The sequence below is a fragment of the Oenanthe melanoleuca genome, chromosome 1 (genome assembly GCF_029582105.1).
Source record: "Oenanthe melanoleuca isolate GR-GAL-2019-014 chromosome 1, OMel1.0, whole genome shotgun sequence".
In the NCBI taxonomy this organism is placed as follows: Eukaryota; Metazoa; Chordata; class Aves; order Passeriformes; family Muscicapidae; genus Oenanthe; species Oenanthe melanoleuca.
In genome coordinates, this window is record NC_079333.1 from 14507328 (window position 1) to 14519426 (window position 12099).

At 40.5% G+C, this 12099-nt stretch overlaps 1 protein-coding gene across 4 annotated transcripts in view; it reads right to left on the reverse strand.

The window, feature by feature from the left end:
• Positions 1-12099, reverse strand: part of APP (amyloid beta precursor protein) — a 181553-nt gene that overhangs the window by 45621 nt on the left and 123833 nt on the right. For all 4 annotated transcript variants that reach the window (XM_056495361.1, XM_056495350.1, XM_056495339.1 and 1 more), the window contains 3 exons: positions 8531-8605; positions 8191-8349; positions 1953-2081 (listed from right to left, as the gene is read on the reverse strand). In XM_056495361.1, coding sequence (XP_056351336.1) covers positions 1953-2081; positions 8191-8349; positions 8531-8605 — 363 coding nt within the window. The remainder of the gene's footprint in view (positions 1-1952; positions 2082-8190; positions 8350-8530; positions 8606-12099) is intronic.

The window sequence follows — 12099 nt, forward strand, 5'->3', positions numbered from 1 at the left end:
ATAAAAACTGTCAAACCCATTACAAAACTCACCTCTCTCCTACAGCTGCTACAAAAATAGCGTTCTGTGCTCTTCCATAGCAACCACCTGAAACCCCATGGAAATGCAGTAATTTAAAGTAGGGGTTTACATTTGCTGTGGAGCAGAACAGGCACACAAGCAGCTATTGTGGCAGAAATCCACAGCTTCATTCTTCTTTCAGCAGCATTTACATTTGCCCATACTCATAAGTTTTCACATAACACATAAACCAAGTGAGGCACCGTGATTACTGCACCAGATTGCTTCAGGTGTTTGTTTTTTTAGTTTATTTCCTAATCCAAATACTCTGAAAAGAAATAGCTCTCCAAAGAAAAAGAAAAAAAAAAAGGTAACATTTGCAAATTGCAAACATTTTCAGCTGCAAACAAAAATATTTCCACCCAGAAGCATTACTGCATCCTCTTATGCAATTACAGCTCTATTGCCTTAAGTTCCCTCTCATTGTTCCAGGCTTAGTTATAACAACACATGACATGTGCTCCCCCAGGATACTCTTCACAAGTATCACCTTTCTTCAGTAGAAGGAGAAATTGAGGTGCATCTTAAAAGACTCAGAAGACTGACAAGATAATTAGGCCTAGCATATAAAATGAGTTGCAGACAGCAATTTTAATGAAACAGCAGCATGATTTCTTCAAATCCAAATATTTACACTATTGAAGAAAATATTTTGTTTTCCAGTTTCCACTGAAAAATATTTCAAAACTGAACTCCCAGGCCACATTTCCCCATCTGACTCCTTCTAGACACAAAAATGCTGCATCAATACTCATTCCTACAATGGCATGTTAGGCAATACACTTCTTGTATTTATATATCAGTTTCTATTCTTCACTAGTGCTGCCACACAACCTGCACTCTGCAAAATTTCACTGATTTTTATTATAGAATAACAATTTTGTTATTAAATAATCCAATGACTTGGGGAAAAAGAAGTCATGTTAGATGCTTAAGACAATGCACAGACAGCAGTCACTACAGAGGACTTTTAGAAGAGTGCATTTCTCACTCCAGCAATTTCAAGAGAGCATAATCTCCATGTACACATTTGGCTGAAACAGATATTTGAAAATCTAATCTGCCATCAAGGGAGGCACATGGTTTTGATTTTTCTTTTAGTGATGTCAGTCAATTCAAAACCTGTGGCTGGAAAGTGACTGCCACTGAATCCTACAGAGGGAACAGCAGCTGATTCCACAGATTCCAGCACACTGTCTTTACAGCTTATCCATTGTGACTCCAATTTTAATTGCTGTTACAAAAGTCAGATACATATTCAATCTTGGGTGTTTTCCTTCTACTTTTTTGCCCTCTATGATTTGTGAAAACAAAATAAAAGATGTTTCAAAGCATACGCATTGAGGAACTATAGTAACATTCAGCAGTTAAATGCCATGAATGACAGCGCCTATTTTAAAAGAATATATTAAACTCGAGTGCATCACAGTAATCACATTTATTACACATTACAAGCGCTTCTGCAATGACTATAGAAAGGTCTGTCACAGTCAGATGGCTACACCACCTCTGTTTCTGCTACTTCAGCTGAGAGAAGCACAACCATGTGTTGTTGCTGAAGCTAATACTGATGTTTTCCCAGAGGTATTATTTACCAAAGCACTAACAAAGGCTGTCAGCATTAATACTCTGGAAGGCTCCTCAGCACATGCCCATGACTGACTCATGGTCCAGACTGACAAAAAACCTGCTTTCAGTTCTTTTCAGAAGAAAAATCATACACATATTACTATATCACTTTGCCTTAATCTTCTGACAGAAAACAGATTATTTCTGATTGCATTTAAAACTGTCCATGGAAACGAGTTGGGTATTTTATAAAAAACAGGTTAACAGGAATTTCACAACAGTTATGAACTAACACAACCTCACTGACCATCAGTGGGGATTACCTGAGATCTGATTTGGGCAGCTTTCTTGGGGTCCACCATGCGGACGTGTTCGAAGTGTTTGAGAGTGTGCTGTCTGTCCTTCTGCTCAGCACGCACGTACTTCTTCAGCATGTTGAACACGTGACGAGGCTGCAGGGAAGAAAAAGAACAAAACCCATCAGTTTAGAATGGCACATGTTTTCATTTCTTGCACTGCAGATGTATCCCAAGCCCAAAGCCCTTGGTGCTATCTTCTGAAGGCAACTCTGACTAGTATAAGGAACATCCTCTCAACTGAACACCACCAGGATGCACCATTAAATAGCAGTAGTAGGCAGCAGATAATGTTCCTGAGGAGGGTGTTCAGATTTTCTATGTTTCTATGCACAACCAATCCCCAGTCTTGACTGAAAAACTTAAGGGGGGAAAAAAAAAATCATAACCTTCCTGCCCTGTCAATATTTTTTCTCAGCAGAGGAGAAAACAAAGGAAAAGAACCACTGAGCTAAGTTACAGAATATACACACTCAGAACACATAACTGATGGAAAACCAGTAAGAAGAAAGAGACATCTGCCCAGTTTTCTGAAGTTTCTCAGATTAGATGCCAGCTTTTACAAAAATGTAAAGTATTAATAATAATGCAAATATTAATTAGCAAAACCTACTAGATATATGACTTCAGGCATGTAATTGCATACAAAGGAAAAAAAAGATCAGCATATGAAGGGAACTTGAAAATATACACAGTGATGGCAGAGCACTGACTGAAGGATAAGACATGTATTCTATGAACTTTCCTGCTCTGCACAATAATGCAGTGCCAAAACAGGAAGTGTTCCCCAGCATCCAGCTAAGACCCATCTTTAACTCTGAGATTATGATGGACTCTGGAAATGCAGTCCCCTTCTCTCCATTCCCACTTATGGTGCTGTGCTTGTGCATCCCACCTGAAGCTGCAGAGCAGTGAGAAGGAATAGAAAGATGACCTGACTGTGCAGCAGATTAAAGAATAAACAGAAATGGTAAAGAGCTTGTCTAGGCACTGACAGTGACACAGGGAAGAAGGTGTGGAAGTGATAAAATAAAATAGGTGTCAGAAGCTCTGTGCACAGCTTCCCAAAACAGGAAGAACTGTGGGTGAAGGTGAAGTTTTAAGACTTAGATTCATGGACAAATATAGAGCCTAAACTGATTTAACATTTACACAAGAGATGAATCCTAAGATATGAAGTCCAAAGATTTCAGAATCTCTTCCGTTTAAGAGAAGCAACAGATCCAGAAACGTCTGAGGAAAGTAAACCAAAGGTTATTTGGAGAAGATATGTCAGACAGAAATAGAGAAGTGAAGCCATATCCTGCCAGAGAATTAAACTTAGCATCTCCATTGCTGAAAATTCATTCATGAGGAAAATAACTCCAAGTCCCCAAAGCCAAGTATTCTTAGTTAAGTTGCAAGAAACTGTGGACAAATGCTGGAAAGTGAGTAATCCTCAGAACCTTGTCGTAATGGCCAAACAACCAAAATGTCAACTGGAAAGCTTTATCAAAATGAAGCCTAGAAGACCAGGAAGTTTAACAGCAATAAGAAAATTCTGAAGACAGAAAATTTAGCTACCTTTCCTGATAATTCAACTTTTCTTGCCCCCAAGACACATCAAAGTAACAGGCTAGGACAGACTGGACAGAAAAGGATGAACTTATAATAAGTTCATCTTATTATATATTAAGTTATATATAAACACACTCACATAAATACGAATATATAAACATGAAGATATTCCCCCACCATGATCTCCATACTGATCCTAATCTGCTATTTCAGAATTTAAGGGAGTGATGAAACAGTGCAGTTTCATTGAGCTTGGAAAATGGAAACATCAAATGTAGTTTGCATGGCTAAAATCTCTCCTCGTGGAAATCCAAAATACTTACTACAGAGAAACCACACAAAAACCATATTAAAGCACTTCTGTGAAACTTCCTGACTTTGTGCCATGGAACTTCCATGGGAAATTCTGAGCTGGCTTGTCATTTTGATCAAAATTCACTCTAAATCAGAGAGGATACTTTCACAATGCTGTATTGTGCTATCTAACCTTGCCTTTAGAGAAAAATCAATCATCAGTCCCTTCTAATTACTGCTCTTGCAGTGTGCAACAATTGTTTCTTTTCATTCACTATTCTGAATACCTTGTGTACCATATTCAGTACATATTTCACTTGCTGCATTATTAACTTGCAGGTCATGTTTTATCAAGGAGAAGTAGTTCATTTTAGAAACATTCAAAAGTTGAACTGGATGAATGCAAATACTCATGGGCAAGACAAGTAAATCCACATCCAAACACTTGTTCTGTGGAGTTAAAGATGCCTTCTCATAATTTCTGCTAATGTGTAAAAAAATATGTTATCTCACACATAAAAATCACATTGCTATAATGGTGCCCAAGACTTACATTTGCCTCCCCTCTCAAGGGCTCCTCTGGAGGTCAAATAAAACGAAAACTATTTGATTCAATCTCATTATTTGTTTTTCAGTATTTCAGCTTACTGAACTTTGACAAATTTAGACGAATTTTTTTTCTGCTCACTATTTTATAACTCTTAATTCTAGATATAACAAGCGTGCCAGGGTTTAAAACAAGACACTGGAAAATGGAATTAGGTGACCACATTTCTTGAAATCTGACTTTGTATAAAAACCAGAGCTGATATCCATGCTATTTCAGAAAAAAACTACAAAATGAAGTATATGTGAAGAATTTCACAGCTGGAAGTTAATGGGTTTGGAGGAGCAGAGCTAAAGGGTGGAGTATTAGAGCTGGACTGCTGCTTCCTGCTGCACAGGAGGATTTTTATCACCAATTCAGTAGCAACACTTTGGCCTGCCTCCAACTGTGTATTTCCAAAGCAACCCCCTTGGACTCAGGAAATGCTTTGAGCTTCCTAAACACTGAGACACTGAGCATGGGCCCCCCTGCAGATTCCTCTTCCCTGCCCAAACAGCCAAACCTGACTAGTTTCAACCTGCTCTCTCTGTGAACAGACACTGCTCCCAAGCATAAAAGGTACCAGAGTAAATTCTGAAGAAAAAGAAAACATGGGAAAAAAACCAGATGGATTAATGTACATTATAGGGTTGATCTTAATGCCTGCTCTTCTAAGCAAGAATTTACATTTCAGTAAAATAGTGCTGAATTAGAAGAGAAGCATTTTAAACTGCAATTAAGGATTATATGCTCACTTTAATTTATGTGCAAAGTAAAGAGGTTAATTAATTACCTTTCAAAGTTTTCCTGTATGCTTCCCTTAATTTCAATTCTATTTTCTGCTTCTTTTTGTCACCCACCACCAGCTTCCCACAGATAATGTGCCTCTCTTGCTATCAAAGATTATAAAGGGAGACATAAATCCACAAAAATTTGACATGCACATGAAAGGGGAAATACAAGCAAATTACAGAATCAATCTGCTCAGAGAACGATGGATTTGAATTCCCCTACTGAATGTACAAAATGAAGGGGAAAATTTCCAACTGTTTTAAAAACTAGAGGCATATTGCTTCCAGCTGCCACTAATCCTCCTTTCCTGTAGCAAGCCCATCAAGCAGGATGAAACAATATAATATTTTGACACTGGATACTGAACAGCTGCACCCCATTTTCAAAGGCAGCAAAGTACAGCAGCACAGTAAAGCTGCATCAGGAATCAAGAATGAGGATCAAATTTTGAGTTTCTGGGGAGCCTGCATGAGCCTGCAGTGCTTCTGAGAACAGGACAAGAGTACAAATATTTGCTTTTGCTTATTTTCTTGTACACCTTGGAACTATGCAATTTCATCTCTGTGTGCTCCCTCTGTCCCTTGATGCCCTGAGTGGCACTCAGAGGCACACCTCTGACGCTGGCACTGGACAATCATCTGTGTAACACATGAAAAAAACCTGCAGATACAGTTTTTATCTGATACAGAAGCTATTCACAGAGGATACATGGACCTTTTAACCCTCCAAACTGCATGCAGCACTTTCACAAAAATAGCCTAATTAATTTTTTAAATTTAAATCCAAATTCTTCCTCACAACTTTAGAGAAAGAGACTCCATCACTTAAAATATTTACGATCTATTTTTGTAGTAAACATACTAATAGCAAACTATGTGACTGGAAGCAGGCTGTAAAGGAGGTTCTTAAAAATAATTTGAGAACTCCAGAACCCTCCACTCCCACCCCTTTTCTATTAATACTTAATAAATTATCAGTAAGGTTATGAATTACTCTCTCAAAGATAACACAACTGCATCAAATGCACTTTTACTTTACAGAGAACTGCCAGAGTGAAATACAGCTAGGGTATCAGAGTTGCATTTTCCATTAAGCCCATTTTCTCTTTGGCTAGGAAGCCAAAGTTTGGATTCACGGAGAATTCAAACTTCTGGCTATATATCCTGCAAAGCAGTTAGTGGACTGGATTAACTCATTAGGTTGTTCAGCTATCATCAATCACTCCCAAGGTTTCATCCTCACAGAATCACTAAGTTGGAAGAGACCTTTAAGACTATAAAGTCCAACCCATGCCCTAACACCTCAATTAAACCATGGCACCAAGTGCCACATCCAATCTCTTTTTAAACACATCCAGGGATGGTGACTCCACCACCTCCCCAGGCAGGCCATTCCAGTAATTTATCACTCTGTCCATAAAAAACTTTTTCCTTATATCCAAGCCATATTTGCAGCTAAGACTGTGTCCTCTTGTTTTGTCAGTTATTGCCTGGAAAAAGAGCCCAATCCCCACCTGACTACAACCACCTTTCAGGGAGCTGTAGAGAGTGATAAGGTCACCTCTGAGCCTCCTTTTCTCCAGGCTAAACAACATCAGCTCCCTCAGCTGTTCCTCACAGGGTTTGTGCTCCAAGCCCCTCACCAGCCTTGTTGCCCTTCTCTGAACACATCTGGGCATCTCAGTGTCCTTCCTAAACTGAGGGGCCAGAAATGCCAAATGTGAAATCCTACCTTTGGTGAAACACCCAAACCCACAGTGTAAGAAAGCAAATATGACCTGCAGCCAGTCCATATAGTCACCTTACCTCAGTTCTGAGCCACAGACTCCAGCTTCTCAAAAGAAGTTGCATCCTAGCTTATAACTCACTAATCTGTCTCCTAAGCCTTTCACTACCCTCACTGCGTCAGAGGTTATGAACTGCAACTCACACCCAGGCCAAATAACATCCTCTGCCAATTTAACACTGACTAGCTTCATTTTCCACAAATTACTACTACAAAATTAAACTCTTCACACAACTATCCTGAAGTCACTCCATGACACTTTTACCTAAGTGAAAGGTTTTAACTTTCACTTGGCAGATACGGTAGAAGCAAGAGAGTTTTGTACCATGAGGTGGCAAAAAACATTCAATTATGATGACAGTGATAAAGAACTAAGACAATGACCACTTTTCCATGGTCACCAAATATGGAGGTTTCTCCTCAGAAGAAAATTTACTGAAAATGTGTAATGTAATCATATTAGCCATATTGGTATAACTCCCTGTGAGGTCAAACTCACTAAAAGACTCAGCAGTGTAACAATGTTTTTTCCATCTAGGAAGTGTTCAAGAGGCCAGAGATAGATAAAACAATTTATGGCTTTCCCCTAGTCCTTGTGCAAATTCTCTTTCTCTAGACGCCACTGACCAGCTATTGTGGTATTGAAACAAGTGTCAGAGATAAGGAGTCATTAAATTCCATTCCATCTGCATTCTGAATGTACATGTTTACACCCAACAACAGCCACCACAACCAAAGCAGACAACTTTAAATTGCTAGTGTGCTAACCTCATGTGATCCAACAATCCTCACAAGATCCTTAACAAAACACTTTAACAGTTCAACAAACAACCCAAAAAATCACAGCCATCCTATCTTTAGGCTCCATGTTCTCATGATGAAGCATCCTAACATGTATCACTTGGAGGGACACCATCCTCCTGCAGGATCTGTGAATAGCTATGATTTCTGACAACCAAATCACTTTCATGTGATTTGTTGAAGTATCTTTATTATGTATGTATCCATCAACAAATATGCACATGGGGAGCTTGTGTCTGCATTTAGGCAAATTGTCTCACTGCTGTCCCAGCTCCTGCACAGTGAGCACACTCCTGGCTCCAAAGCTGGACTGCACCTGGGCACATCTGCATTTCCCCAGGACAACTACAATGATTCTGAGCCTGGCAGAGCCTGTGGTGTCACACTCACCCTGGGTGGGACAGTCTGCAGGGCTGTGATGTAGTTCTCCAGAGCAATGCGCCGACGGTCATTCAGCATGGCTTCCACTCGTGCCATGTGAGTCTCCACAAGCTGCTGTCTTTCATTTGCTGCTTCCTGTTCCAGTGATTCCACTTTCTCCTGGAAATGCTGGAAAAAGCATCAATCACAATAGAAACAGAAGACATCAGCACAGACAAGAAAAAAAAGAGCAGAGAATAACATGAAATCCCCAGAAAGCAGATTATTAAATTACATCACACCACACCCAGCACCCCTTGTATTTTAACTGGGCCCCAGATGGGAAGGCTGTGGTTGCATTTTCCCTTACCTGGATAACAGCTTTCTTGTCAGCCTTTGGCAAGTTCTTTGCTTGGCGTTCTGCCTCTTCCCACTCTCTCATGACCTAATGAGAACAAAACAAGCAGTGTGACTTTCCTATTTTCCTCTCTTGTCCCACAGCTTAGCAGCAGCCAAGCACTGCAGCTCCAAGAGTCATATTTTTACATTACTCTCCTCCTTTTACCTCTAGAAAAAAATGCAGTTACAACATTTTATGAAGGTAGGACCCTGTTATCAAATTTAACAGACAGTACTTGTGTGTCTGAATACTGTGTCAAGCTCTCACAACTCTGCTGTGAAGGAACACATTAACCAGCTCTCAAGCAAGGGAAGTAGAGATCTCCATGGGTGAACACACCAACCCTTTTTCTTCTCAGACAGAAAGGAAACCAATTCCACCTCTCATACACCCTTGGACAAAATGAGTAAATTTGAACTCATTCCAACTGATCATGCCACCTTTTTTGGCACCAGAAAACTTTTTAATTTATTCAGGCTGCATCACTGGCCTGAGTAGGGCAGATCAAAAATTACAGGTAATTTGTGCTAGTCCAGCTATTTTTCCAGAAACAGGGATGTAGAAACACTTCCAAGAACTGAATATGTATCTCAAGTACAACACAGTCAGAAAAATAACATAGGAGATCTTTTAGTGTCACTTCTTTCCGCAATGTGAGAAGCCTCCTCTCCCTGTAACACAGAGCAGTAGTATTTCAATAGTCAGAGAGTAGGTGAACTTGTTGTCCATGAGATCTGAAACCTTTCTGTGGTCTTACCTAGGGCCTTCACCCATTTCACACCTAGACAGCAATCTTCTCAGATAATATATTTTATATAGGAGCAATTATTCCTACTGAATGAAGTGCACACGAATAAGTGACCATTTATGTGCAGGATTAGCCCAATAAGAAACCTGTAAGCAATTCCAATGTGCATTTCCTTTCCTCCCCTTCTCAATAAAACACACACTTTCACACCACTCAATAGAAACAGTCAAGATAATTTTTAAAAAAGCTTAGGAGTCCACAGGGACAACTGAAATTTTGCCATGGCCAATACTAAAGGCAGGAGAGATAAGACTTTGCTGTGTCTCATGTTTGCAAGTTGAGCCTCCAGCACTCACCTCCTGTCTCAGGCTTCCCAGTTTTTCCACACACCACACCAGACACTGCTAATCAAGCTCTTTGATGAACAGACTGGAAAGTGCTAGTGGTGCCCCAGGGTACCTGGCTGAGCCTGTGCTTTTAAAAAAAAACCCACACAAACCTGGGCTCAAAAGAGACTTTTACAAGTCCCAAACCTTGAAATGTAATAGGCTTACTCAGCAGGCTGACAGGCTGACACCTGCACTCCAAAACAACCCAATGTATGGGATTTTGTTGTCAAGTTTTAATTTTCCTTTTTACCCCAAACCCTAGAGTGTACGGTAAAACCAGATCAACTCACTGTCAGCTAAATTATTTATCTGTAAGAGATTCTGGCCTCAGTAACAGCCCAAAAATATCAAGACTTCTCTTTTGGGAAGCTAATAGGATGCTGAAAACTTTAAAGAGGGAAATTGTTTTGCTTGCTTGTGTGCTTCACTAGGGGCATGGTTAGGCAGCAGTTATAAGCAGAGACCTGAAATTAAATATTTAGAATCATGGTCTTTAACTCACCCCACTCCTTTACTGGGAACTGTAATCTGAAATTTAAGTCCCAAGAACTGTACTCCAACCTATTTAACTGTCAGCCTAAAACTGCCTCTTCAGTTTCCATTATCTTCTCATCAGACAATACCCATTGATGTTTAAATTGAAGCCAAACTTTAAAACAGCAGGAAAACAAAATTTAGAAGGAGTTGTAGCAAGGAACTAGTGACAGAGAACATGATGGGCAGCACACTGAATTTATAGGTCACCCCCCACATGCTACTACTGCAGCACTTTGGCACAGGAGATTTCACTGATTCTCTGACAAAACAGAACTAGATTACATGAACTGACACCACAATTTAGAGCACAGTGATGTGGCCTGGAAAAAACTTACTAATTCTCAGAGTGCTGCTGTGTATTCAGTGCACATTAAACACTCAGCTCTTAATCGTGCTTAGGCCATATGACTGTGGGGGCTGAGAAAACAATTTGTGTACATAGGCAGCACCTTTCCAGAGACCTGACATGACACTGGTGGCAGGATGTGTCAGAGACTGAAATGTTATGGTTCTGCCTGTTATACAAAAGTACATAACAAAAGATGCACCCAAGCTCACCATGAATAGGCCTCCTGACCAAAACCCTGAACTGTGAGTTAAATCACCTAAGGAAGAGAGATAAGAAAAGTGACACTACTGTTCAAAGCATCTGGAAGAGCATCCATTGCAGAGCTCAGCCCAGCACCTTTCAGGGGCTGTAGCCCCATGGTTATCTGCTGCCAGGTTCACACAAACCCCCACCAAAGTGGGGGAGGATGAGGGGTAGAAAAAGTCTCTGGTGAGAGGCAGTGAATGCCCATCCTCCACTGTGCAGAGGAGCCCAGGAGCCCCTTCACTCCAGGAAAAGCCACATCCATATGAAGGATAGCTGAAGGGTGTCATGGTCCACCAAAGGCACCTCCAAAGGGGTCCCCAGACCCTGCACCAGAGCACTGCAACATGATGCAACAGATCCACAGTATTGCAAGGGACAGTGTCAAACCTGCCCTCTCAGAGAAGGCAGCTGGGTGTTCCCACCTGGCCCAAATGTATATTAACCCATGGGATTCTGTGCTTTTTGGCACTGCTGCAGGGGACCCTCACCACCAAGAAGACCAGATGGAGGAGAAGAACAAGATGTTGCTGGGACCCCCAGAAGGGTGATGAGTTTCTACTTAACCCCATCACTTTCTCCTGGTCCCCCCAATCCCCACACACAACTCTCTATTTCTTACTTTCATCTTTCTTTCTCTTTGCCTCTTTTACTATTAAATAAAATATATCAAGTTTTTTTGGCAACAACATCTAACCTCGTTTGGTTTTAATCACGTTTTTGGGAAATTTCAAACCTTCCTGGGTCGGATCCATCTCATTCACAGAGGCTTAGTTTCCTTTGTGTGATAAACTGGGTTGTAACACCCCCCAAAGGGGTCCCCAGACCTTGCACCAGAGCACTGCAGTGATACTACATGATGTAACAGACCCACAGTCTTGCAAGGGACAGTGTCTAACTTGCCTCCCTCAGGGAGGTACCTGTGTGTTCCCACCTGCCCAAATATATATTAATCCATTATAGAATCCTGTATAGAATCCTTTTCAGCAGGGGACCCTCACCACCAAGAAGATCAGATGGAAGGAAACAATTAAATGTTGGGCCCATGGAGGAGGTGATATGCTTCTATTTCATCTCTGTCACTCTCCTTGCCTGCCCCCCCTATTTTTTGCCATTTCTTTATTTCTTTTATCTTTCTTTCTCTTTGCCTCTTTCAAATAAAATATATCAATTTTTTGATATCAATATCTAACCACTTTTGGGTTTTATCCTATTCTGGGGAATATTTGAACCAGTATTTGAACGAATATTCAGAGTTTTTCCTGCTTTATTC